The 23,287-nt window shown below is 43.3% G+C and overlaps 1 protein-coding gene and 1 pseudogene across 7 annotated transcripts in view; one reads left to right on the top strand and one right to left on the bottom strand.

Annotated features, from left to right (window-relative positions):
• LOC129023177 (chromatin remodeling regulator CECR2) overlaps nucleotides 1-23,287 on the bottom strand; it is a 197,368-nt gene that overhangs the window by 34,861 nt on the left and 139,220 nt on the right. For 6 of the 7 annotated variants that reach the window (XM_054469699.2, XM_054469700.2, XM_063663303.1 and 3 more), the window contains exons 6-9: nucleotides 22,576-22,625; nucleotides 21,027-21,196; nucleotides 14,129-14,212; nucleotides 180-333 (exon numbers count right to left, since the gene is read on the bottom strand). In XM_054469699.2, coding sequence (XP_054325674.2) covers nucleotides 180-333; nucleotides 14,129-14,212; nucleotides 21,027-21,196; nucleotides 22,576-22,625 — 458 coding nt within the window. The remainder of the gene's footprint in view (nucleotides 1-179; nucleotides 334-14,128; nucleotides 14,213-21,026; nucleotides 21,197-22,575; nucleotides 22,626-23,287) is intronic. The other variant, XM_063663302.1, reaches the window with a different exon arrangement.
• LOC129023180 (dnaJ homolog subfamily A member 1-like) lies at nucleotides 7,369-8,335 on the top strand (annotated as a pseudogene).

Genomic DNA, 23,287 nt, shown 5'->3' with positions numbered 1-23,287 from the left:
CACCACTGCACTCCAGCCTGGGTGACAGAGCGAGACTCCATCTCAAAAAAAAAAAAAAAAAAAGAAATTGCCGGAAACAACTCGGATGCATGGCAGGACTTAGCTTGAGGTGGCTCTGGCTACAGGACGGCTGGTCCACAGACATGCACCTCTCCAGACCACGCGGACACTGCACATACCTTCCACTGCCTTGATCTTCTCCTCCAACTCGCGTTTCCTCTCTTCCTTTAGCATCTGCTCCTGCTCCTTCTTCTGCACTGCTAGAAGAATCTGACGCTCTTCTTCCTCCTCTTTGCGCTTTTGTTTTTCTATTCTGGTCAGCACAGGAGTCTCCTGTGAGGAGCCAGTGAGCACATCCCGTCAGTACACAATCATGCAAGATAAGCTCTTTGCTCTCAGTTCATTGAATTCAATATTTTCAACAAATAATATTAGCTAGGGACTTTGTATCATGAAAAGCTGATTTTGATATCTGGAAAACACACGTTTGGATATACATAAATGTTAAAACATAAGGGAGATTCAAAACAGGGTAAAAGTTTTGTGTCCAACAATTTATATAATTTGTGGTATTTAGGAGACAATCTTATGGATAATTCACTGGAGAGAAGAGAAACCGGGGCAGTTCAGAGATGTGTTTCTTTACAGTTAATATCTGATAAAGGGAAGCTATTTTTTCTTTTTTCTTTTTTTTTTTTTTTAAGATAGAGTCTCACTCTGTCGCCCAGGCTGGAGTGCAGTGGCGCAATCTTGGCTCACTGCAAGCTCTGCCTCCTGAGTTCACGCCATTCTCCTGCCTCAGACTCCCAAGTAGCTGGAACTACAGGTGGCTGCCACCACGCCTGGCTAATTTTTTGTATTTTCACTTGAGATGGGGTTTCACCATGTTAGCCAGGATGGTTTCGATCTCCTGACCCCGTGATCCACCTGCTTCAGCCTCCCAAAGTGGAGGGATTACAGGTGTGAGCCACTGCGCCCAGCCAATAAAGGTACGTTTTAAAAAGCACTAGCAAGTTTTAAAAAGTATACTAGGATGAAAGACAGTCACTCAACAGAACACAGTTCCTTTTTTTTTTTTTTTTGAGATGAAATCTCACTCTGTGAGACTGGAGTGCAATGGTATGATCTTGGCTCACTACAACCTCTGCCTCCCAGTTCAAGTGATTCTCTCGCCTCAGCCTCCCGAGTAACTGGAGTTACAGGTACCTGCCACCACGCTCAGCTAATTTTTGTATTTTTAATACAGATGGGGTTTCGCCATGTTGGCCAGGCTGGTCTCGAACTTCTGACCTCAGCCTCCCAAAGTGCTGAGATTACAGGTGTGAGCCACTGCACCTGGCCCAGAACACAGTTTCTTAATTTCAACAATGTGCATGTATTAAAAGTCTTAACTTTTATGCTTTACAAATAAAACAATGAATCAAATTGGAGTTCTGATGGAAAGGGCCACTGTTTTGGCTTAAGATGCAGAAAAGGGATGAAGGAGACCCTACGGAAATTCATAAACTGCCCGAAGATTGCCTAGCCTTTCCACGAATGTTTCAATTCAAATATTAACAGAGATTTCAAGTGGTTGCTGGCGACGTGATTACCTAAGAAATCTAAAAAGAAGGTAAGGCAAACAAAGGAAAACAGGACTATTACTATCTAATTTATGAAAGTTTTACAATGCTTATTTCCAGCCCCCACGCCCACCCCCACACCCCCCTTCAGCGAACTAGTTCTGAGGAACTCTGTGGCCCAGAACAGAGAGTTGTTTGTTTTCAATTTCTTTTTTTTTGAGACATAGTCTTGCTCTATCGCCCAGGCTGGAGTGCAGTGGCGCGATCTCAGCTCACTGCAACCTCTGCCTCCTGGGTTCAAGCAATTCTTCTGCCTCAGCCTCCCAAGTAGCTGGGATTGCAGGCACATGTCACCACGCCTGGCTAGTTTTTGTATTTTTATTCTTTTTTGAGATGGAGTTTCGCTCTTGTTGCCTAGGCCGGAGTGCAATGGCGTGATCTTGGCTCACCGCACCCTCTGCCTCCTGGGGTCAGGCGATTTCCTGCCTCAGCTTCCCGAGTGGCTGGGCTTACAGGTATGTACCACCACACCCAGCTTATTTTGTATTTTTAGTAGAGACGGGGTTTCTGCATGTTGGTCAGGCTGGTCTCAAACTCTCACCTCAGGTGATCCGCCCACCTCGGCCTCCCAAAATGCTGGGATTACAGGTGTGAACCACCACACCCAGCCCTGTTTTCAATTTCTTTCCCCATCTTTTGTGTTAATGTGAAAGCTAAAACATTTTCCTTTTTTAAAATTGTTTTTGAAGAGGTAGTAACTGGTGCCTGCGATAGACTGTATATGCTGCAGAGACAGAAAAATGAACCGGGTGCCAATGGAAGGAGAATTCACATTACTCTTACAGAAAAAATACTAATTATCCCATTTCAAGTGAAACACAATGAAAAAGTAAAGCTTTCTTTAACAGGTCTTTTCAGTAAGGAGAAGACCTAAAGATCTATATCAGATACATTTTCAAGAGTTTTACTTTCTTTTTTTTTTTTAAAAAGATGGGAACTTGCTACATTTGCCAGGCTGGTCTGGAACTCCTGGTCTCAAGCGATCCTCCCATCTTAGTCTCCTGAGTTGCAGGGATTACAGGTGCGTGCCACTGCAACCAGCAAAAGCTTTATACTGTGGAAGGTGAACTAGTTGCCTTAATGTGGAGGAAAAAAGATAGTCACTTACGAAATTACCATTCAAGATAGTCACTTATGTCAATTACCATTTCAATGCCCAATGTAAGGGCACTGAAAATACCCTTGATTAAAATTTTACATTATTTTCTTTATGGTGCTTTTTTTTTTCCCTTGCTCCTTGTGGAGTTCACATTTTTATAGTTCTTAAAACCAACATAAGCTGGGTGTGGGGGCTCACATTTGTACTCCCAACACTAGGGGAGGCCAATGGGGAGGACTGCTTGAGCTCAGGAGTTCAAGACCAGCTTGGGCAACAAAGTGAAACCCCATCACCCCATCTCTACAGAAAAAAAATAAATAAATAAATAAATAAATAAATTAGCCAGGTGTGGTAGCGTACACCTGTAGTCCCGTCTACATGGGTGGCTGAGGCGGGAGGATCTCTTGAGCCCAGAATTTTCAGGCTGCGGTGGGCTGTGACTGTGCTACTATACTCCAACCTGGGGGATAAACCCTATCTCAAAAACACGAAACAAAACAAAACAAACCGGTTTAGATTCTCATTTGACTCCAAATTTAGAGATGATCTTGCCTAGATAGCAGGCTTTTTTTTTTTTTTTCCCCAAGACGGAGTCTTGCTTTGTCACCAAGGCTGGAGTGCAGTGGCATGATCTTGGCTTACTGCAGCCACTGCCTCCTGGGTTCAAGTGATTCTCCTGCCTTAGTCTCCCGAGTAGCTGAGATTACAGGTGTGTACCACCACGCCTGGCTAATTTTTGTATTTTTAGTAGAGATGGGATTTCACCATGTTGATCAGGCTGGACTAGAACTCCTGACCTCAGGTGATCCGCCCACCTCAGCCTCCCAAAGTGCTGGGATTACAGGTGTGAGCCATGGCGCGTGGCCCAGTTAGCAGACTTCTCAATGTCATTTTCACCATTCAAAAATCTATGAGCCTGACTTTAGAAGAGTTTACAGGTAAAAATCTGGAATGAACAGGAGGGACAAAAATAAAAAATTAACTGCATACGTAACACTGTACCCGTAAAGTGTCTCAGTGTAACAAACAGAATTAAATAAAACCCATAAAATCTTTATCCTGTAATCACAGCAGGCCGGTTTCAATATGGTGGATGTTGATTCTGAAAAGGGGATGCTACGGACACTTGGCAAGGACAACTGTCCCGAAGACTGCAACTCTGGCCACTGCTTCCCGAATAAATGTCTGTCAAGCACCTTCCCTAAATTTTGCCATAATCCCTGCTCTCACTTCCACCCCACTTCCAGGTTCTTAATTGTTCCAGCAACATCTTTACCCAGCTGAGATATGATGAAACTGCAGTTAACAAAGCAAAGTAAAACAAAACTATTTGCCTTTGCTCTTTTCAGATGTATACTGATGCCAAAAAAACACCATAAGGTATCAGTTGACTCACATGGGCAGGGGAAAGAGAGGAGATAAGAAACTGAGCCTTGTCATTACAGTAACCAAAACAGCATGGTACTGGTACCAAAACAGCGATATAGACCAATGGAACAGAACAGAGGCCTCAGAAGTAATACCACACATCTACAACCATATCATCTTTGACAAACCCGACAAAAACCAGTAACGGGGAAAGGATTCCGTATTTAATAAATGGTGCTGGGAAAACTGGCTAGCCATATATAGAAAGCTGAAACTGGATCCCTTCCTTACACCTTATACAAAAATTAATTCAAGATGGATTAAAGACTTAAATGTTAGACTTAAAACCATAAAAACCCAAGAAGAAAACCTACGCAATACCATTCAGGACACAGGCATGGGCAAGGACTTCATGACTAAAACACCAAAAGCAATGGCAACAAAAGCCAAAACAGACAAATGGGATCTAATTAAACTAAAGAGCTTCTGCACAGCAAAAGAAACTACCATCAGAGTGAACAGGCAACCTACAGAATGGGAGAAAATTTTTACAATCTACCCATCTGACAAAGGGCTAATATCCAGAATGTACAAAGAACTTAAAGAAATTTACAAAAAAAAAAAAAAATCAAACAACCCCATCAAAAAGTGGGCAAAGGATATGAACAGACACTTCTCTCTTTTTTTTTTTTTGAGATGGAGTCTCGCTCTGTCGCCCAGGCTGGAGTGCAGTGGCGCAGTCTCGGCTCACTGCAAGCTCCGCCATTCTCCTGCCTCAGCCTCCTGAGTAGCTGGGACTACAGGCACCCGCCACCTCGCCTGGCTAATTTTTTGTATTTTTACTAGAGACAGGGTATCACCGTGTTAGCCAGGATGGTCTCGATCTCCTGACCCTGTGATCCGCCCGCCTTGGCCTCCCAAAGTGCTGGGATTACAGACGTGAGCCACTGCGCCCGGCCGAACAGACACTTCTCAAAAGAAGACATTTATGCAGCCAACAGACACATGAAAAAATGCTTATCATCACTGGTCATCAGAGAAATGCAAATCAAAACCACAATGAGATACCATCTCACGCCAGTTAGAATGGCGATCATTAAAAAGTCAGGACACAACAGATGCCGGAGAGGATGTGGAGAAATAGGAATGCTTTTACACTGTTGGTAGGAGTGTAAACTGCTTCAACCATTGTGGAAGACAGTGTGGCGATTCCTCAAGGATCTAGAACTAGAAATACCATTTGATCCAGTGATGCCATTACTGGGTATATACCCAAAGGATTATAAATCCTGCTACTATAAAGACACATGCACATGTATGTTTATTGTGGCAGTATTCACAATAGCAAAGACTTGGAACCAACCCAAATGTCCATCAATGGACATCAATGATAGACTGCAATAAGAAAATGAGGCACATATACACCATGGAATACTATGCAGCCCCCCAAAAAAGATGAGTTCATGTCCTTTGCAGGGACATGAATGAAGGTGGAAACCATCATTCTCAGCAAACTATCACAAGACAGAAAACCAAACACTGCATGTTCTCACTCATAGGTGGGAACTGAACAATGAGAACACTTGGACACAAGGTGGGGAACATCACACACCGAGGTCTGTCGGCGGGTGGGGGGCTGGGGGAGGGATAGCATTAGGAGAAATACCTAATGTAAATGATGAGTTGATGGGTGCAGCAAACCAACATGGCACATGTATGTATACCTATGTAACAAACCTGCACGTTCTGCACATGTACTCTAGAACTTAAAGTATAATAATAATTTAAAAATCCCACTTAACAATAAAAAAAAAAAAAGAAAACTGAGCCTTGTCAAAGGGAAGATTTAATTGAAAGAGAATTGTGATGCTTTATATATGTTAGACCCTGAAATGAGAGGAAAACAGGTATATATATATCAAACATGAAAGTTATTTACAGAATTACCTATGTGTATTCTGGCCACTCTTCCCCACAACAAAAGACAGTAGGTGTAAACCTGTGAAATATTCTTCTTTCATCAGCACAGGGTACGTTAAATAGGATCTAACATTTTAATAAGGACTGAGCAAACGCAAGCCAATTACTTATGAAATTGTAATGTTAAGTCACTCAAGACTTGATAATCTGGCCAGGCGTGGTGGCTCACACCTGTAATCTCAGCACCTTGGGAGGCCAAGGCGGGTGGATCACGAGGTCAAGAGATTGAGACCATCCTGGCAAACATGGTGAAACTCTGTCTCTACCAAAACTACAAAAGTTAGCTGGGCATGGTGGTACGCGCCTGTAGTCCAAGCTACTTGGGAGGCTGAGGCAGGAGAATCGCTTGAACCTGGGAGGTGGAGGTTGCAGTGAGCTGAGATCGCACCACTGCACTCCAGCCTGGCAACAGAGCGAGATTCCGTCTCAAAAAAAAAAAAAAAGACTTGATAATCTAAACAAACATAGGAAGTGTTCATGTGTTAAAGTCAGTGGAGGGGGAGAAAGAAAAAAAAGCCAAAAGTCAATAACCTAAATCTTACGAATATATAATTCTTTATTATTCTTAATGTGTAATATCTTACAATCAGTTAATAACGCTCCCCTCAAACAAATGGAACACGAACACAAAACTCACAAACAATATACAAAGCACAGGAGGGGCCGGGCGTGGTGGCCCACGCCTATAATCCCAGCACTTTGGGAGGCCGAGGTGGGTGGTTCACGAGGTCAGGAGATCGAGACCTTCCTGGCTAACATGGTGAACCCTGTCTCTACTAACAATATAAAAAATTAGCTGGGCGTGGTGGTGGGCGCCTGTAGTCCCAGCTACTTGGGAGGCAGAGGTTGCAGTAAGCTGAGATTGTGTCACTGCACTCCAGCCTGGGTGACAGAATGAGACTCCGTCTCAAAAAAAAAAAAAAACACCTGAGGGAACTTTCCAGATGCTTGGTGTGAGGTGGAGGTGCAGTGGCTGCACAGACTGCACAGAGCTACACGTCTCTCCCCACTCCCCACCACCAGCCTCAGCCCACTCACTGGCTACAGAAAACTGTGAAAGAAACCACTTACTATGACGTTTTGGGGGTCAAACCTAATGCTACCCACGAAGAACTGACAAAGGCTTAAAAACGGCCTTGAAGTAACACCCTGGTAAGAATCTAAATGAAGGAGGGAAGTTAAACGGATTTCTCAACCTTGAGAAGTTCTCTCTGATGCAGAGAATAGGGAATTCTATGACAAAGGAGGACAGGCAATTAAAGAGGGTGGGGCTGGTGGCAGTTCTCATTCCCCCATGGACATCTCTGATAAGTTCTTTTGGGGGAGAACGAAGGATACAGAGAGAAAGGAGAGGTAAAAAGTCCTACATCAGCTCTCAGTAGCCTTAGGAGATCTATATAATGGTGAAAAAAGAAAACTGGCTCTGCAAAAGAATATGATTTGTGACAAATGTGAACGCAGAGGTGTTAAGAAAGGAGCAGGATCCTGCTGTGCCAACTGCTGAGGTGCTTGAATGCAAACAGTAATTCATCAGATAGGACCTGGAATGGTTCAGCAAATTCAATCTGTGTGCATGGAGTGCCAAGGCCATGGGGAACCATCCGTCCTAAAGATAGATGTGAAAGCTGCAATGGAAGGAAGACAGTTGCAGAGAAGAAGATTCTAGAAGTCCCTATTGACAAAGGCTTGAAAGATGGCCAGAAGATAACATTCCGTGGTGAAGGATACCAAGACCAGAACTGGAGCCAGGAAACATTATCACTGGGGTAGAACAGAAAGACCATGCTGTTTTTACTTGACAGGGAGACCACCTTTTCCTGTGTACAGACACACAGCTGGCTGAAACACTGTGTGACTCCCAAACACTACCATCCACTTTTGAGACTGAACCATGGTCCAGGTCAGAATGTCAAGCACGGGGATATCAAGTGTGTGCTAAATGAAGGAATGCCAATTTACTGCACACCGTATGCAAAGCGTCGCCTAATCACTGAATTTATGTAAACGCTCCTTAGAATGGCTCTCTCCTAATAAACTCTCTTTGCTGGAAAAACTTCTACCTGGTAGAAAGGAAGTAGAAGAGACTGATGGGATGATCAAAAAGAACTAGTGGGCTTTGAGGCAAATCAGCAAAGATGGCAGCATTACAATGGAGAAGTATATGAGGGCAAGGAACACCATCTCCCAGAAGAGGTGGTCAGCGTCAAAGCCCTTAACTGGGCCAGTGAGTAACACACACTGCTGGCATTTTATCTGCAACAGTGACTGAGTGAAAGCCTGGAACCATAATATGCTCACTGCTTCCTATTGTTTTAAATATTCAGCTAGAAGTGTTTTAAAGGTAAATGAAGAATAAACACAATGATAAAAGCTCTGACTTTGCCCTGTAGGTACGATGACTTCGGTGTGTAAGACGAAACTTAATACCTGTAAAAACTACTTTAAGAAGCTCTCCTAGCATTTTAAAGCCAAGCCTTGTAACTGATTTCAGTTGTGTACGTGGATAAGTTTAGGCTGAAAAGCAATGCTAGGTATACGTACTGGCTTCAGTGTATGAACCTTCACCATTAACCTACGAAATTAAAACTGTATTTAACCGGCCATTAGAAAAAGACCCAAGCTAAATTTGTAGAGAAGTGTTGGTCTATATAGTTATTTGTATTAAGTGGGATTCATTGTGATGCCTTTGCATTTATTCTATGGCTTCAAGTGTTACTCGAAGATGGCATAATATATAACTTAACCTGTGGTATCAGTGGTAGAAATGATACCGGTATTCCTCCGTTCTCACACTGCTATAAAGAACTACATGAGACTGGGATATATGAAGAAAAGAGGCTTAACTGACTCACAATTCCACAGGCTGTATAGAAAGGATGACTGGGGGGGCCTCAGGAAACTTATAATCGTGGCGGAAGGCGAGGGGAAAGGAAGCACGTCTTAGCACAGCGAAGCAGGAGAGACAGAGACAGAAAGCGCAAGTGCGCATGTGCGACGGGGGATGCGCCACACACTTTAAAACAACCAGATCTTGGCCGGGCGCGGTGGCTCACGCCTGTCATCCCAGCACTTTGGGAGGCCGAGGCGGGCAGTTCACCTGAGGTCGGGGGTTCAAGACCAGCCTGACCAACATGGAGAAACCCCGTCTCTACTAAAAATACAAAATTAGCCAGGCGTGGTGGCAGATGCCTGTAATCCCAGCTACTCGGGAGGCTGAGGCAGGGGAATAGCTTGAACCCAGGACGTGGAGGTTGCAGTGAGCCGAGATGGCGCCACTGCACTCCAGTCTGGGCAACAACAGAAAAACTCCGTCTCAAAACAAAACAAAACAAAACACCAACCAGATCTCCTGAGAACTCACACACCATCACAAGAACAGCAAGGGGAAGTCCATCCCATGATTCATCACCTCCCACCAGGCCCCTCCCCTGACATGTGGGGATTACAATTCGAGATGAGCTCTGGGTGGGGACACAGAGCCAAACCATATCAATACTTTTCTAAAGAAGGGATTTATCACAATATGCTGCTTCTTGAGGGCTTGCACTTCGAGATTTCTGTTCCCTTCTGCTGTGCCATCCATATGTATACACACGTGTGCATACATACATGTATATATGTAGATATACATATAAAATGTATACACATATAAATATAAATGTGTATATGTACGTATATAACTGTAAATATGTGTGTGTATATGTATATATATCCATATATGTATCTCTATATTTTGACCAATCCTGGTTATCTGTCCCTCTCCTCTTTGGACCATAAGCTCCTGAGTAGTGACTTCCAGAGCCAGGTAACATAGAAATTCAAGTGAAAAGACCTTTACACAAAGAAGTCATGTACATATATAATATAGGAAGGTATTCCTTAGGTATGTTCAACAGCCTCACAGTTTAAACCATTTGACTTACGCCCCCCAAAGTAACTAATTTAAGGTTGGTACTGGCCGGGCGTGGTGGCTCATGCCTGTAATCCCAGCACTTTGGGAGGCCGAGGTGGGCAGATCACGAGGTCAGGAGATCAAGACCATCCTGGCTAACACAGTGAAACCCCGTCTCTACTAAAAATACAGAGAATTAGCCGGGCATAGTGGCGGGCGCCTGTAGTCCCAGCTACTTGGGAGGCTGAGGCAGGAGAATGGCGTGAACCTGGGAGGTGGAGCTTGCAGTGAGCCGAGATCGCACCACTGCACTCCAGCCTGGGCAACAGAGCGAGGCTCCGTCTCAAAAAAAAAAAAAAAAAAAAAAAAGGTTGGTAGTACAGCAAATTATGAATAGCTTTTATTGTATGTTTAAAAATCTCATCACATGTTCACATGCTTAAATCTGGGTATCAGAATCTAAACAATTCTTGAAGTGTATGAATGTCTCAATATACTGATTACAAAGTATCTCAAAAGAAAGCATATGGGTCACAGAATAATGCTCAATATGATCGTTTTGTAATAAATGCATAAAGGAAAAGCCTGAAGCAAATACGTAAAAACGTAAATAGTAATGATTCCTGAGTTGTGGGATTACCAGGTCTTTTACAGTTTTCTCCACGTAGTCTCCACATTTTCTATAAAGACATGGTGGGCAGGTGGGAGCCTGCACCGGCCACGCCCAGCTGTGGCTCTGCCCTCGCCGATGCCATCTGTCCCCTAGTTATTGCTCCACCTGTCTCAGACCACTTTCTCCACAATCTGCCCCCTCCTCCAGCACGGCCCTGCACTTGCAAACACCTCCTGCTTAGCTGGATACGTCTGCCTCACATTTCTCTGGGCCTTTTTTCTTTCATCAGCATGGGTTACCATTTTAGCAGTTTCCCATCTGATGTGAACTCTCAACAATTACAATTTTACCTAAATGACATTACACACATCTGAGAAAAAAAAAAATCTATGTTGTGAACCACAAGTCTGCTTTTTTTTTTTTTTTTTTGGGATGGAGTCTTGCTCTGTCGCCCAGGCTGGAGTGCAGTGGTGCGATCTCAGCTCACTGCAAACTCTGCCTCCCGGGTTCACGCCATTCTCCTCCCAAGTAGCTGGGACTACAGGCGCCCACTACCACACCCGGCTAATTTTTTGTATTTTTAGTAGAGATGGGGTTTCATCGTGTTAGCCAGGATGGTCTCGATCTCCTGACCTCGTGATCTGCCCAACTCGGCCTCCCAAAGTGCTGGGATTACAGGCGTGAGCCACCATGCCTGGCCCACAAGTCTGTTTTAAAATTCCTGTGCTGATTTTCAGCACTAGGCCGAGGCATGGTAAAGCAAGTCTTGATGAAAACACCACTAAAAAACAGGACTCACTTTTTGTAGTGTTTTAACTATTAAAGAACCAGTACAACCAAATGAATGACAACTGGCCAAGCAAAAATAAACCTTCACAGTTAAAAAAATGTGATACTGTCCTAGGCTGTAATTTTTTTCTTTAAAAGGTGAGGTCAGTTGCAAATGGGATAGATGTTGGTGTAGGAATGCTTTACAGATAAGAGGCCTGCTAGAATCAATGGGGTTTTTAATGAGAGGCTAATGAGAAACAACACTTTAAAATCCAGTCAAGGACGATTCAACAGAACCCCTGGTTTTAGCAATGCCCAACACGCTGTGCCCTTACATGCTCCCCTCTCTGAGGGCAGGTATCAGACTTGCTGGCACCCTTGCTCCTGTTAGCAGCACATTTGAGACTAACACCCAACAAACAGCTCCCTAGCAACAGCAATGACCAAAGTTTCCGGACAAAAATAACCACTGCGTCCCGAATCCCTGAGTTCAGCGAGACAGTCTCCCCTCACTGATATTTTCCCCAAGAACGCACAACTCAAAGTCTTTTATCAGGCAATAAGTTTGGACTGCTGAGTGACCAATAGAGGCCAGAAACCCTGCCTCCATGCTTAAAAAGTCATGTCACCGCTAAGGGTTTCTCCAGGATATCGGGGACCACAACAGACACTTTACAGTCTCTGTAATACTGTGGTTTCTTTTCGTTCGAAGTAAGGAGTAGAATAAAAGAAAGCTCAAACACTGCCAAAAATAAAAGAAGAAATTTTAGTGTTTGATGCCAAAGTTTTGCTTGGAGCAATGAAGGACCTTTCAGTCTATTCAGCCTGCTACGCAGTCTGAAGTGTAAGTTATGGCATCTAGGAATGCTCAGGGCAGTGAACAGTAAACAGAAAAGGAAGCTTGCAAGGAGGTGTTAACTGTCAAGGTAATAAAGACAGCAGAGAGAGCCCAACAAGGCCAGGCTAGAAAACCATTTGAGAACATGGCTGAATACCAGGGACCAAAGGCCGCTCTGCAATTAGTGACTACTAGGAGGAAGAGGATACTGGAGAAGGGAGGTCAATCATTAATAGAATTGTCAACCCCCAGGTAATTAAACATTGGGCAAGACACATCTCTGAGTTAAAAAGAGACAGATGTGAAATCAAAATATACTGAAGTAAATACAAATTTATAAATTAGCTTTCCCTTTTCAGGGCTCAAGGTAGAATGTATTTAGTTACTGACAAGATCTCTGTAACAGAACATCGTGTCGTCACTCAAATTTAAGAGCCATGAAAATGTTACTGAAAGGCAAAAGGAAGGCTCCATAACGTAACAATTCAAAGACACGGTCCAGAGTAAAACTACTGTCTCTTAACTCAAAACTCTCTACGATCACTGAACTGTTTAAATATTCGATGAAAGAGTGCCCAAAGGAGATAAACGGTTAAAAAGTGTTGTCCCTTCCTACAGTGTGATGTGATGTGATAAAGTAATTTAACTACTTTTTTTTTCAGAGGTGGGGTCTTGCTATGTTGCCCAGGCTGGTCTCAAACTCCTAGGCTCAAGTTTATCTCCTGCTTCAGGCTCCTGAGCTACATTACAAAATGAAAATGCCGAAACACAGTAAGCTCCAGAATGCTGCTTGGACAACTCTTTTATTAGTAATTAGTGGTTGCACCAAACATTCTTTCTTCACCTAACATTATATCTCAAACTCCCACATGATGCCCTCTCTCTTTCATGTGACCTAAACATTTCCCTGCCCTCCCATTTATGTCGTTTTGCTTTGTGTCTCAGAAGAAATGTGATTATCTACCCTCCACGGCGAGGTCTTGACACCTAAGAATTTCATCTCCCCACAGATCAGCCAGATCCACGCTCTCTCATTCCTGGACCCTTTTCAGGTCCATGCTACACCTCCAATTAGAAACAAAACAACAAACTTGCCACAAACTCGCAAGTTTTCTTTTCTTTTTTCTTTTTTTTTTTTTTTTGAGACAGAGTTTCACTCTGTCGCCCAGGTTGGAGTGCAGCGGTGCAATCTCAGCTCACTGCAACCTCCGCCTCCCGGGTTCAAGCAATTCTCCTGCCTCAGCCTCCCGAGTAGCTGGGATTACAGGTACCCGCCACCACACCCAGCTAATTTTTGTATTTTTAGTAGAGATGGGGTTTTGCCATGTTGGCCAGGCTGGTCTTGAACTCGTGAGTGCAAGCAATCCACCTGCCTTGGCCTCTTAAAGTGCTCGGATTACAGGCATGAGCTACCCGTGCCCGGCTCTAATATATACTGTTTTTTGACCATATATATTTATATCATTTTATATAAATTTATATAATTTCCTGTCTCTGTGCTTTTGTTTCTACTACTCCTGTAGTGTGGGATGCCTTCTGCCTCACCTCTCCCACCCTCTTTGCTCCCCCTCCATCAATACCAGCCATCTCAGGATTCAGGACAAATATGGCTCTGCCTATTCAAATTCTCCTTCCGTTGCCCAGCTCTAAATCCTCCCATCTTTGCATTTGTGAACTGCTCCTATACATTTACCTATTGCAGTATTCTTATTAAATGTGGACATGCCTACTATCCCAGGAGACTGTCAGAACCAGAGTGTGGCCTCACGTCTTCTAATTCTTTCTCTTTCTAGAAATGCCATCTTAAGCATAAGATTGCTAAATAAACATTTGGGGTTTAGGAAAAAAAATGAAGGAAAATAAAAAGGCAGGAATGGAAGTACATGAAAAGGATCCGTCTCTTTCATCAGGAAAGCTCCTCCTCACTACTCTCACACACACTCACCTCTTGCTTGACGGGTTTGATGGACAGGTGGTCAGACATCCACCTAGGATGCAACTCTGCCTTTGTGCGCTGTGGACATTTTCCCTATAGTTAGAAGTGAAGAAGAGAAAGGAAAAGATAGATTAGGGTGTTCTCAACTACTGATGCTGCTGCTGCTGCTGCCGCCAGTAAAAAAGTGGCCAATGAGGCACACAGGTTAGGGCCAAAGCCTTCCTTAGGACAATCAGGGAAAACCACTGCTCAGCTGTGTAGGGACATAAGCCAGTTTATTCTCTTGAAAAAATAAAAACAAAAACTTGGAGACAAACAAGTGTCTTTTATAATATGTATCACTGGCAAAAACTCCCTTAACAGTTTAAACAGTGAAAAAAAAAAAATTATCTTCCCAAATTACAAAGGGAAAACCATGCTTTATCACCTTCAGCTAAAGGGGCGGCTCTGGGAGGGGGCATCAGGAGCAACCGGAGGTGGGCCGCCGGGCAAAGGCAGCACAGTGGCAGCAGTGAGAAGTGAGAGCAGTTGCCCAGGAGGGGAAGCCAGGGAGAGAGCAGGGGTGGGAAAAGGGCTCGGCGAGCAGAACGCGGTGAGTGCCAAGGAAATGCACCAGGCTGGAAAGCAGTCCTTGTAGGAAATTTCAAAGAAAGCCATGGAGAACTACTTGTATCTAGGTTACTACTTTTGAAGGCCAAGGTTTATTAGCACATGTAAATTTTGCAATTTGTGAGGAATGAGCCCCATGGCATCACCAACTGTAACCTACTATTAAAAGGTGACAAGCAAAGGCCTTCCCTTAAGATAACATAACTTCCGTGACTTCTGCATTAAAAATCTGCATTCTCCAGGGTCGGTTCTGGCGCCACTTAATCCATTAGGTAAGGAATTATAGGATAGAAAATGACAAGAAGGGGTGGTTTATACAACTTAAACATACCGCAAAGCCACGGGGGTACATTTAATGAGTCAGCAACTTTAGAAAGCTTTTCTGTTTCGGGCTGGGTGGGGTGGCTCACGCCTGTAATCCCAGCACTTTGGGAGGCCGAGGTGGGTGGATCACAAAATCAGGAGATCGAGACCATCCTGACCAACATGGTGAAACCCCATCTCTACTAAACATATAAAAAAAAATTAGCCAGGCATGGTGGTGCGTGCCTGTAGTCCCAGCTACTCAGGAGGCTGAGACAGGAGAATTGCTTGAACCTGGCAGGCAGAGCTTGCAGTGAGCTGACATCACGCCACTGCACTCCAGCCTGGGTGACAGAGCAAGACTCCATCTCAAAAAAGGAAAGAAAGAAAGAAATAGAATGACTAGTGCCTAATGCAAATGCAAGCCCAATTATCAAACGCTGTCATGACCTTCTTTAAGTACTTGTCCCAAAAAACCTACCCCAGCAGTTTCCTGAAATATGCCTATAAGCTCTTTTTTTTTTTTTCATAGGTTCTTGTTCTGTCGCCAAGGATGGAGTGCAGTGGTGCAATCATAACTCACTGCAGCCTCAAACTACTGGCCTCAATCGTACCACCCTGGACTCCCAAAGCACTGAGATAGCAATTATTTTATAAGCCTCAAGACTCTAATAAGATCTCTTCAACTTTAAATACAGTAAAAACTTATCAGGGAACTGTCTTCCAAAGGGATTATGCCAGTTTACCATGACAGTTGCAAAAATGCCAATGCCAGCTTCACTTCAATCCTGCCAAATCAGATAAAAGCTACGAATGAGAAAAACGCTATTCTTGATACAGAAGGCGAATGTTTCCCTACGCACTTTCCCATCGCCGCATCTGTAAACCATCTATACCCTTAGTCAATTTATTTGTTGAGAAATTAAAGTTTATAAAGCTGTATATTCTGTAACACGAGCAACAAGCTCTACCGGTATCTACATCGCCTTTTATTTAAACAACAAAAAAAAAAGGTTTAAGTAAACTTTTATATGGCCATCACAGCAGGTCTTACCTTCTGATTATTATTTCAAAGTTTAGAGGACGATCATATAATACCTCCACAAAGATGTATCAAATCTTCTGATGGCGGAGAGAGAAGGATTAATGTCATCCATTATTGCCTTTATCTTACTATAAAATGTGGGTTTAGTTTTCTATCAAGGTTTCTCATCAATTATCCACTACCAAACAACGGGAGAGGACCGAGTAGTGTCTTTTGATTGCCAAATACTATGCTCTGTACATTGACATGGGTTCTTTGTTTAATTCCCACAAAAACTTCTGTCAAGTGATTGCATTCCACTTTACTAATAAGAAAACTGACATGGACCCCATTTCTACAAAAAATTAAAAAATTAACTGGGCATGGTGGTGTGTGCCTGTAGGTGCTCAGGAGGCTGAGGGAGGAGAATCGTTTGAGCCCAAGAATTCAAAGCTACAATGAGCTATGATCACGCTACTGCACGCCAGCCTGGGTAACAGAGTAGGTCCCTGTCTCTGTTTAGAAAAAAAAAAAAAAAAAAAAAAAAGAAAAAGAAAAGAAAGCAGTTGAAATGGAATGGTATCAAGAAACTTATCCAAGGGACAGGACAGGGGAGTGCCATAATTTAAGTAGGTTTGAAAGAAAAGCTCCTGACTTTTCCATATACCATGTTAACCCCTCTTCCACTACCCCGTTTCTTGTGCCTCCATTACACACTGCATTTTCTTTTCATTTTTTTTTTTTTCTTCTCGCTCTGTCGCCCAGGCTGGAGTGCAGTGGTGCGATCTCGTCTCGCTGCAACCTCCGCCTCCTGAGTTCAAGCAATTCTCCTGCCTCAGCTTCCTGAGTGGCTGGAATTACAGGCACCCGCCACCATGCCTAATTTTTGCATTTTTAGTAGAGATGGGGTTTTGCCATGTTGGCCAGGCTGGTCTTGAACTCTAGACCTCAGGTGATCTACCTGCTTCAGTCTCCCAAAGTGCTGGGATTACAGGCATGAGCCACCACGTCCCTGGCCCCAGGTCAACATTTTTAAATGTTGCATCTTACTATTCTTTATTGTGTTACACTGGATAAGACTCCAAAACAGTATTACCAGTAAGACAGTCTCAAACATTATTCTTTTGGTAACAAGATAGCTTTTACTTGTCACTATTAACAATCTGACACGCAGTTATGTGTTATACTTAACAATGAGGATACATTTTGAGAAACCACATTCTTAGGTGATTCTGTTATGTTTTCAACAATATAGAATTCAGGGACTAGATGGCATAGCTTACTACACAGCTAGCTATGGGGTACAGCCTGTTGGTCCTAGATGGTATAGCCTACTACAACCCTAGATGGTGTAGTGTGCTACACACCTAGGTTATGGGGTATAACCTATTACTCCTAGATGGTGTAGTCTACTATATACAACCCTAGATGGTACAGCTGACTACACACCCAGACTACAGGATATACAGCCTATTGTTCCTAGGTGGTGTAGCCTACTACATACAATCCCAGACACACAATGGTAAAGTATTTGTGTATCTAAACACACATAAATAGAAAAGGTACAGTAAAAATACAGTATAAAAGATTTAAGAACTGGCACACCGAGATAGGGCACTTATCATGAATGGAGCTTGCAGGACTGGCAGTTGCTCTGCTGAGTCGGTGACTGAGTGGCGTGAATGTGAAGGTTAGGACATTACAGTACACTGCTGTAGACCTTGTAAACACAATGCACTCAGGCTGCACTCAATTTATAAAAAGAAATGGAATTGTGCTACAGTGTCATAAAGGCTATGACGATAGGAAATTTTCAGCTCGATTATAATCTTATGGGACCACAGTGGTATAAGTGGTTTGTCATTGACCAAAACGTGGTTACTTGGGGCATTATTGTATATACTATGAAGTGAGGAGAGTATGTTTCATTTTATCAGGTCTGGCGTTCAAAGACATCTGTATCAGAACGAACAGAGTAGCTTCCAGTTATTTCTTTCATTTTGGAAATGTTTGGAAGTTATCTTTTCCTTGAAGGTTTAGAAAACTTTACCTGTGAATAAATCGATCCTTCTGTGAAAACTCCCTAATTACTAGTCTGCTAAGATTTTCTACTTCCCAATTTAGATTTTTCTTACTATACTATTCTTCTGGTTAATAGGACTTCATTGAGGTTTTTGAACTTAAAAGCACTATCTATTTCTTTGAAAATATCAAATCCATTATTTCTTTCTGGTCTGCAACTCCATGGTTCTTGAAAATTGTATTTAAAGATTACCCTATTTAAGGGTTAGCTTATTTGAATTTTTCTTCTTTTGAAAAGAATCAATTCTTGAAATTTTTAATCAAAATCATCAGTTTTATGCTTTAAGTTTTTTTTCCCCTTAATTCTTCTATCCCCCAAAATGTTAGGCTGAATATAGCAGTAAAAAAAGCAGAAATGATAAAAGAAGGCTTAAGGTGATTGGGTATATTTGCAGATAATTTAATGTGCTATGACTGATGATATCAATAAAGTCATACGCAAGGTTATGCAAAGTCATAAAAACTATCTCTTTACATCATTGTTACTTTAAGAAAATTAGATTATATATTTTAATTCCTAGAAAAATTGTTGCAGTGAATTGCTGATCACAAAAACAGAATGCAATTATCGTACATGAACTTAAGTACACTGATGGTGAAACGGAGGTTTTCTGGATCATCCGGGACGGCGGAAGTCTTGAAGCACTGTTTGTAAGTTCCCGTTATTAGAGAAAGGTAATTTCTAGGACTTTCCCTAAAGCATCAACCTGCTTAAGGGTTAGACACAGCACCAGATCTACAACAAATTAAATAATACATTTGACATGTTTGCCTCCCTGTAGGTACTGCAGTGATGATTTACAAATACTTTCTCTTCATATTTCACTGGCAAATGGTCAAATATTTCTGGTCCTCTATTAACATGTATCAATAATCAGAAATATTATCGATATGAAATAAGCAAACTGAATAATTATCAACCAACCACCATAGAAAAGGCAAGGCAGGCTAAATGTGGTGGCTCACGCCTGTAATCATAACACTTGGGAGGCCAAGGTGGGTGGATCACTTGAGGCCAGGAGTCAAGACCAGTCTGGCCAACACAGCGAAACCTCATCTCTACTAAAAATATAGAAACATTAGCTGGGCATGGTGGCACACGCCTATAGTCCCAGCTACTTGGGAGGCTGAGGCATGAGAATTGCTTGAACTCAGGAGGTGGAGGCTGCGGGGGGCTGAGATTGTGCCACTGCACTCCACCCTGAGTGACAGAGCGAGTCTGTCTCAAAACAAACAAACAAACAAACAAACAAAAACAAGAAAAGAAATGACATTAGGTGTCGTGGCTGTTAAAAAGATGAGGAAGACATGGTCCTTGAGATGAAGAAGCTTGAACTCACAAAGATATAAAATAAGCATAAAGAAACATGTTAAGCGACAAAAGGCTGGGGGAAACAAGGACAGTTCATGGACATAGTGACATTTAAGTAAGGCTTTTGAGAGAGTAGTATTTAAATGGGTAAGGAAGTAGAGAGGGCGCCAGGTGTGGTGGCTCACACCTGTAATCCCAGCACTTTGGGAGGCTGAGGCAGGAAGAGTGCTTCAGCCCAGGAGTTCAGGACCAGCCCGGGCAACATAGGGAAGCCCTACGCACAGAAAAAATTAAAAGATTAGCCAGACATGGTGGCATGTGCCTGCAGTCCCAGCTACTTGAGAGGATCACTTCGGTCTGGGAGGTTGAGGCTGCAGTGAGCTATGACTGCACCACTGTACTCCAGCTTGGGAAACAGAGCAAGACCCTGTCTTAAAGCAATAAAAGCTGGGCACAGTGGCTCATGCCTATAATCCCAGCACTCTGGGAAGCCAAGACAAGAGGATGGATTGAGGCCAGGAGTTTGAGACAAACCTAGGCAGCAGAGCAAGACCTCGTCTCTACAAAAAATAAAAAATAATTAGCTAGGTGTGGTGGCACAAGCCTGTGTCCCCAGCTACTTGGGAGGTTGAGATGAGAGGATCACATGAGCCTGGGAAATCGAGGCTGCAGTGAGCTGTGATCGCGCCACTACATTCCAGCCTGGGCGACAAAGTGAGAGAGCTTGTCCTTAAAAAAAAAAAGGCCAGGTGCAGTGGCTCACACCTGTAATCCCAGCACTTTGGGAGGCTGAGGCAGTATATCACTTGAGGTCAGGAGTTCTAGACCAGCCTGGTCAAAATGGTGAAACCCTGTCTCTACTAAAAACACAAAAAATTAGCTGGGCGTGGTGGTGGTGTGAGCCTATAATCCCAGCTACTCAGGAGGCTGAGGCAGGAGAATCGCTTGAACCTGGAAGGCAGAGGCTGCAGTGAACCGAGATTGCACCACTGCACTGAAGCCTGGGAGACAGAGGAAGACTCAAAAAAAAAAAAAAAAAAAAAAAAAAAATGAAAAAGAGGATGAAGGATATTTGAAAATGTCATGAAGTAGGGTGTACATGCATGATAATATGGAGCATATGTTTTATGAGACTATAGCTCGCCCTGAATTTGGTGAAGAGGACACAATCAAGTAGATCCAGGCAAAGGGCTGGCAATGGAGCTACAAGGACAAACACAAACCCATAAGATGTTTTTTTTTTTTTTTTTTTTAAAGCATTACATAGGGACTCAAGGAATGTTTCCTGAGGAGTGTATGGGAGAAGGAAAGTTGGTTCCAGGCTGTGAAAAGCCACCGTCACTATTGGTGGGTGGTAGACACTGAGGACTTCCTGGGGGAAGGAGAACATGATAGGACCCCCAGTGAAGGAGAGGGGGCGGCATGAGGTCCCACTCTAACACTGGAGTTCAGATAGAACGGAAGCCCGCACTATTTCCGGGACAGTGGTGTGTATGGGGAAGGTCTCATGAATAATCCTTAAACAATGCAGCATCAGGCCTAACACTGAGGAGGACTGAGCAGAGAGTGTGGCGCACCTTCTGGGCGATCATGTTGCAGATCTCAGGCAGGAAGTCCTCACTGAGGAGCTTGTAGAGCTGCCGTTCTCGAAGGGAGGTCCTCTCGCGAAAACTCTCAGTGACCTGTCTCCATTCTTCTTCTGTTTGGCACAGGAGCCACCAAGTACCTTGGCCTGGCCCTTGGGACCCTAGAAAATAAAGGAATGGATTCACTATAGGAAATCCTATGAGGACCTTTCCTTATTTATTCTCAATTTTGTTTCTACCGTGGGTCATGACTAAAACAAGGAACTCAAAAAAGAGACCTATTACTTTTTAATTTTTTTTTTTTTTGAGACAGGGTCTGGCTCTATTGTCCAGGCTGGAGTGCAGTAGTGCCATCTCAGCTCACTGTATCCTCCACCTCCTGGGCTCAAGCCATCTTCCCATCTCAGCACCCCCAAAGTAGCTGGGACTACAGGTGTGTACCAGCACACCCAGCTAAACTTTTGTATTTTTCGTAGAGACAGGGTTTTGCCATGTTGCCCAGGCTGGTCTCTAATTCCTGAGCTCAAGTGATCCGCCTGCTTTGAACTCTCAAAGTGCTGGGATTACAGGTGTGAGCCACTGCACCTGGCCTACTTTTAAATGTTATTTATTTATTTATTTATTTAGAGGCAGAGTCCTGTTCTGTCGTCCAGGCTGGATGGAGTTCAGGGGCACCATCTCAGCTCACTGCAGCCTCCGCCTCCCGGATTCAAGTGATTCTCCTGCCTCAGCCTCCTGAGTAGTTGGGATTACAGGTGCCTGCCACCACGCCCAGGTAATTTTTGTATTTTTAGTAGAGACGGGGTTTCACAATGTTGGCCAGGCTGGTCTCGAACTCCTGACCTCAAGTGATCCACTCACCTCGACCTCCCAAAGTGCTGGGATTACAGGCATGAGCCACTGCAATGGCCTCTTTTTAATTTTAAAGTTGACAATGTATACTTCTGGTTTTCCTGTTAAAGTCACTGTTAACAACTAAAAAAAAATGTAATGTCTAAAGGCAATACAAATATAACTACTGTGAATTTAACAAGATAGATATTCACAGCCTAGAAATGATTTATTGACAGAAATGGTTTTGAGTTTGAGTCTTTGCAGAGTCTACCCTGCCTCTACTACACTGTGCAAACTGGTATGTGCCTCCCATTTTTATGCTGTTTGGATTACAAAATTAAAATCTAGGTAGGAAACCAGTATGTAGTAAGCCTATAAGGAAACCATTGTGTCACGAAGCACTGACATTAAAAAGGCCTCTCTTTGAGAAGCTGGTTATTCACTCCAACGTTGAGGTGTCTATTACACTGTCCCTAGTAAACAGGGCACGAGTGAAAAGATCTAGTTTTGATCTTAATCCTCAGTGAGATGATGAGCTGGGTGCAGGATAAGGTGTGAGGAAGAGAACTGAAGAAGAGTACGGGGGGTAGGTAAAAGGCTATTGCAATAACCTTTACTTTGTATGACTCTAGAAAAAGAGTCAACACCCTAGCATAAATGAATCATATTTACTTAATTCTTTCTAAACGCCAGTGAAGAACATTACCATGTCTTGTCTGTGACTCAGATGCCAAGGAATTTTCTTCCTGCTTTTCACTGAAACATAGGAAAAAGAAGTGCCAATTAAAACAAAGACAGGTCCAAAATTGTTCTGTGCCACCCCAGGATGGTAGACCCCATTAATTTAACACAAAGAGAGTGTAAGTGTGTGTTAAGGGGACAAGGCTTGGAGGCGGAACGCTGAATAAATGAACGCTAGGATGTAGGCATGCTGGTCTAGGAGGGAAGTACTGACATACAGCTACCCTATGTTATGGCAACAGTATCAATGCATAAGAAAACAGTAATTTTTATTTTTTATTTTTATTTTTTTGAGATGGAGTCTTGCCCTGTCACCCTGGCTGGAGTGCAATGGCGCGATTTCAGCTCACTGCAACCTCCGCCTCCCAGGTTCAAATGATTCTCCTGCCTCAGCCTCCTGAGTAGCTGGGACCATAGGCACCCGCCACCAGGTCCAGCTAATTTTTGTATTTTTTAGTAGAGATGAGGTTTCACCATGTTGGCCAGGCTGGTGTTGAACTCCTGACCTCATGATCTGCCTGCCTTGGCCTCCTAAAGTGTTGGGATTACAGGCGTGAGCCACCGTGCCCGGCCAGAAAGCAGTAACTTTTAAAACTTTTTTTGGAAATCAAACAGATGCACTGTTTTTTTTGTTTGTTTGTTCCTGTTTTTTATCACTGCTCCAGTCAACAGAGCGA

This window comes from Pongo pygmaeus, chromosome 23, assembly GCF_028885625.2.
Source record: "Pongo pygmaeus isolate AG05252 chromosome 23, NHGRI_mPonPyg2-v2.0_pri, whole genome shotgun sequence".
Taxonomy (NCBI): Eukaryota; Metazoa; Chordata; class Mammalia; order Primates; family Hominidae; genus Pongo; species Pongo pygmaeus.
This window is presented reverse-complemented; position numbering and strand designations above follow the sequence as displayed.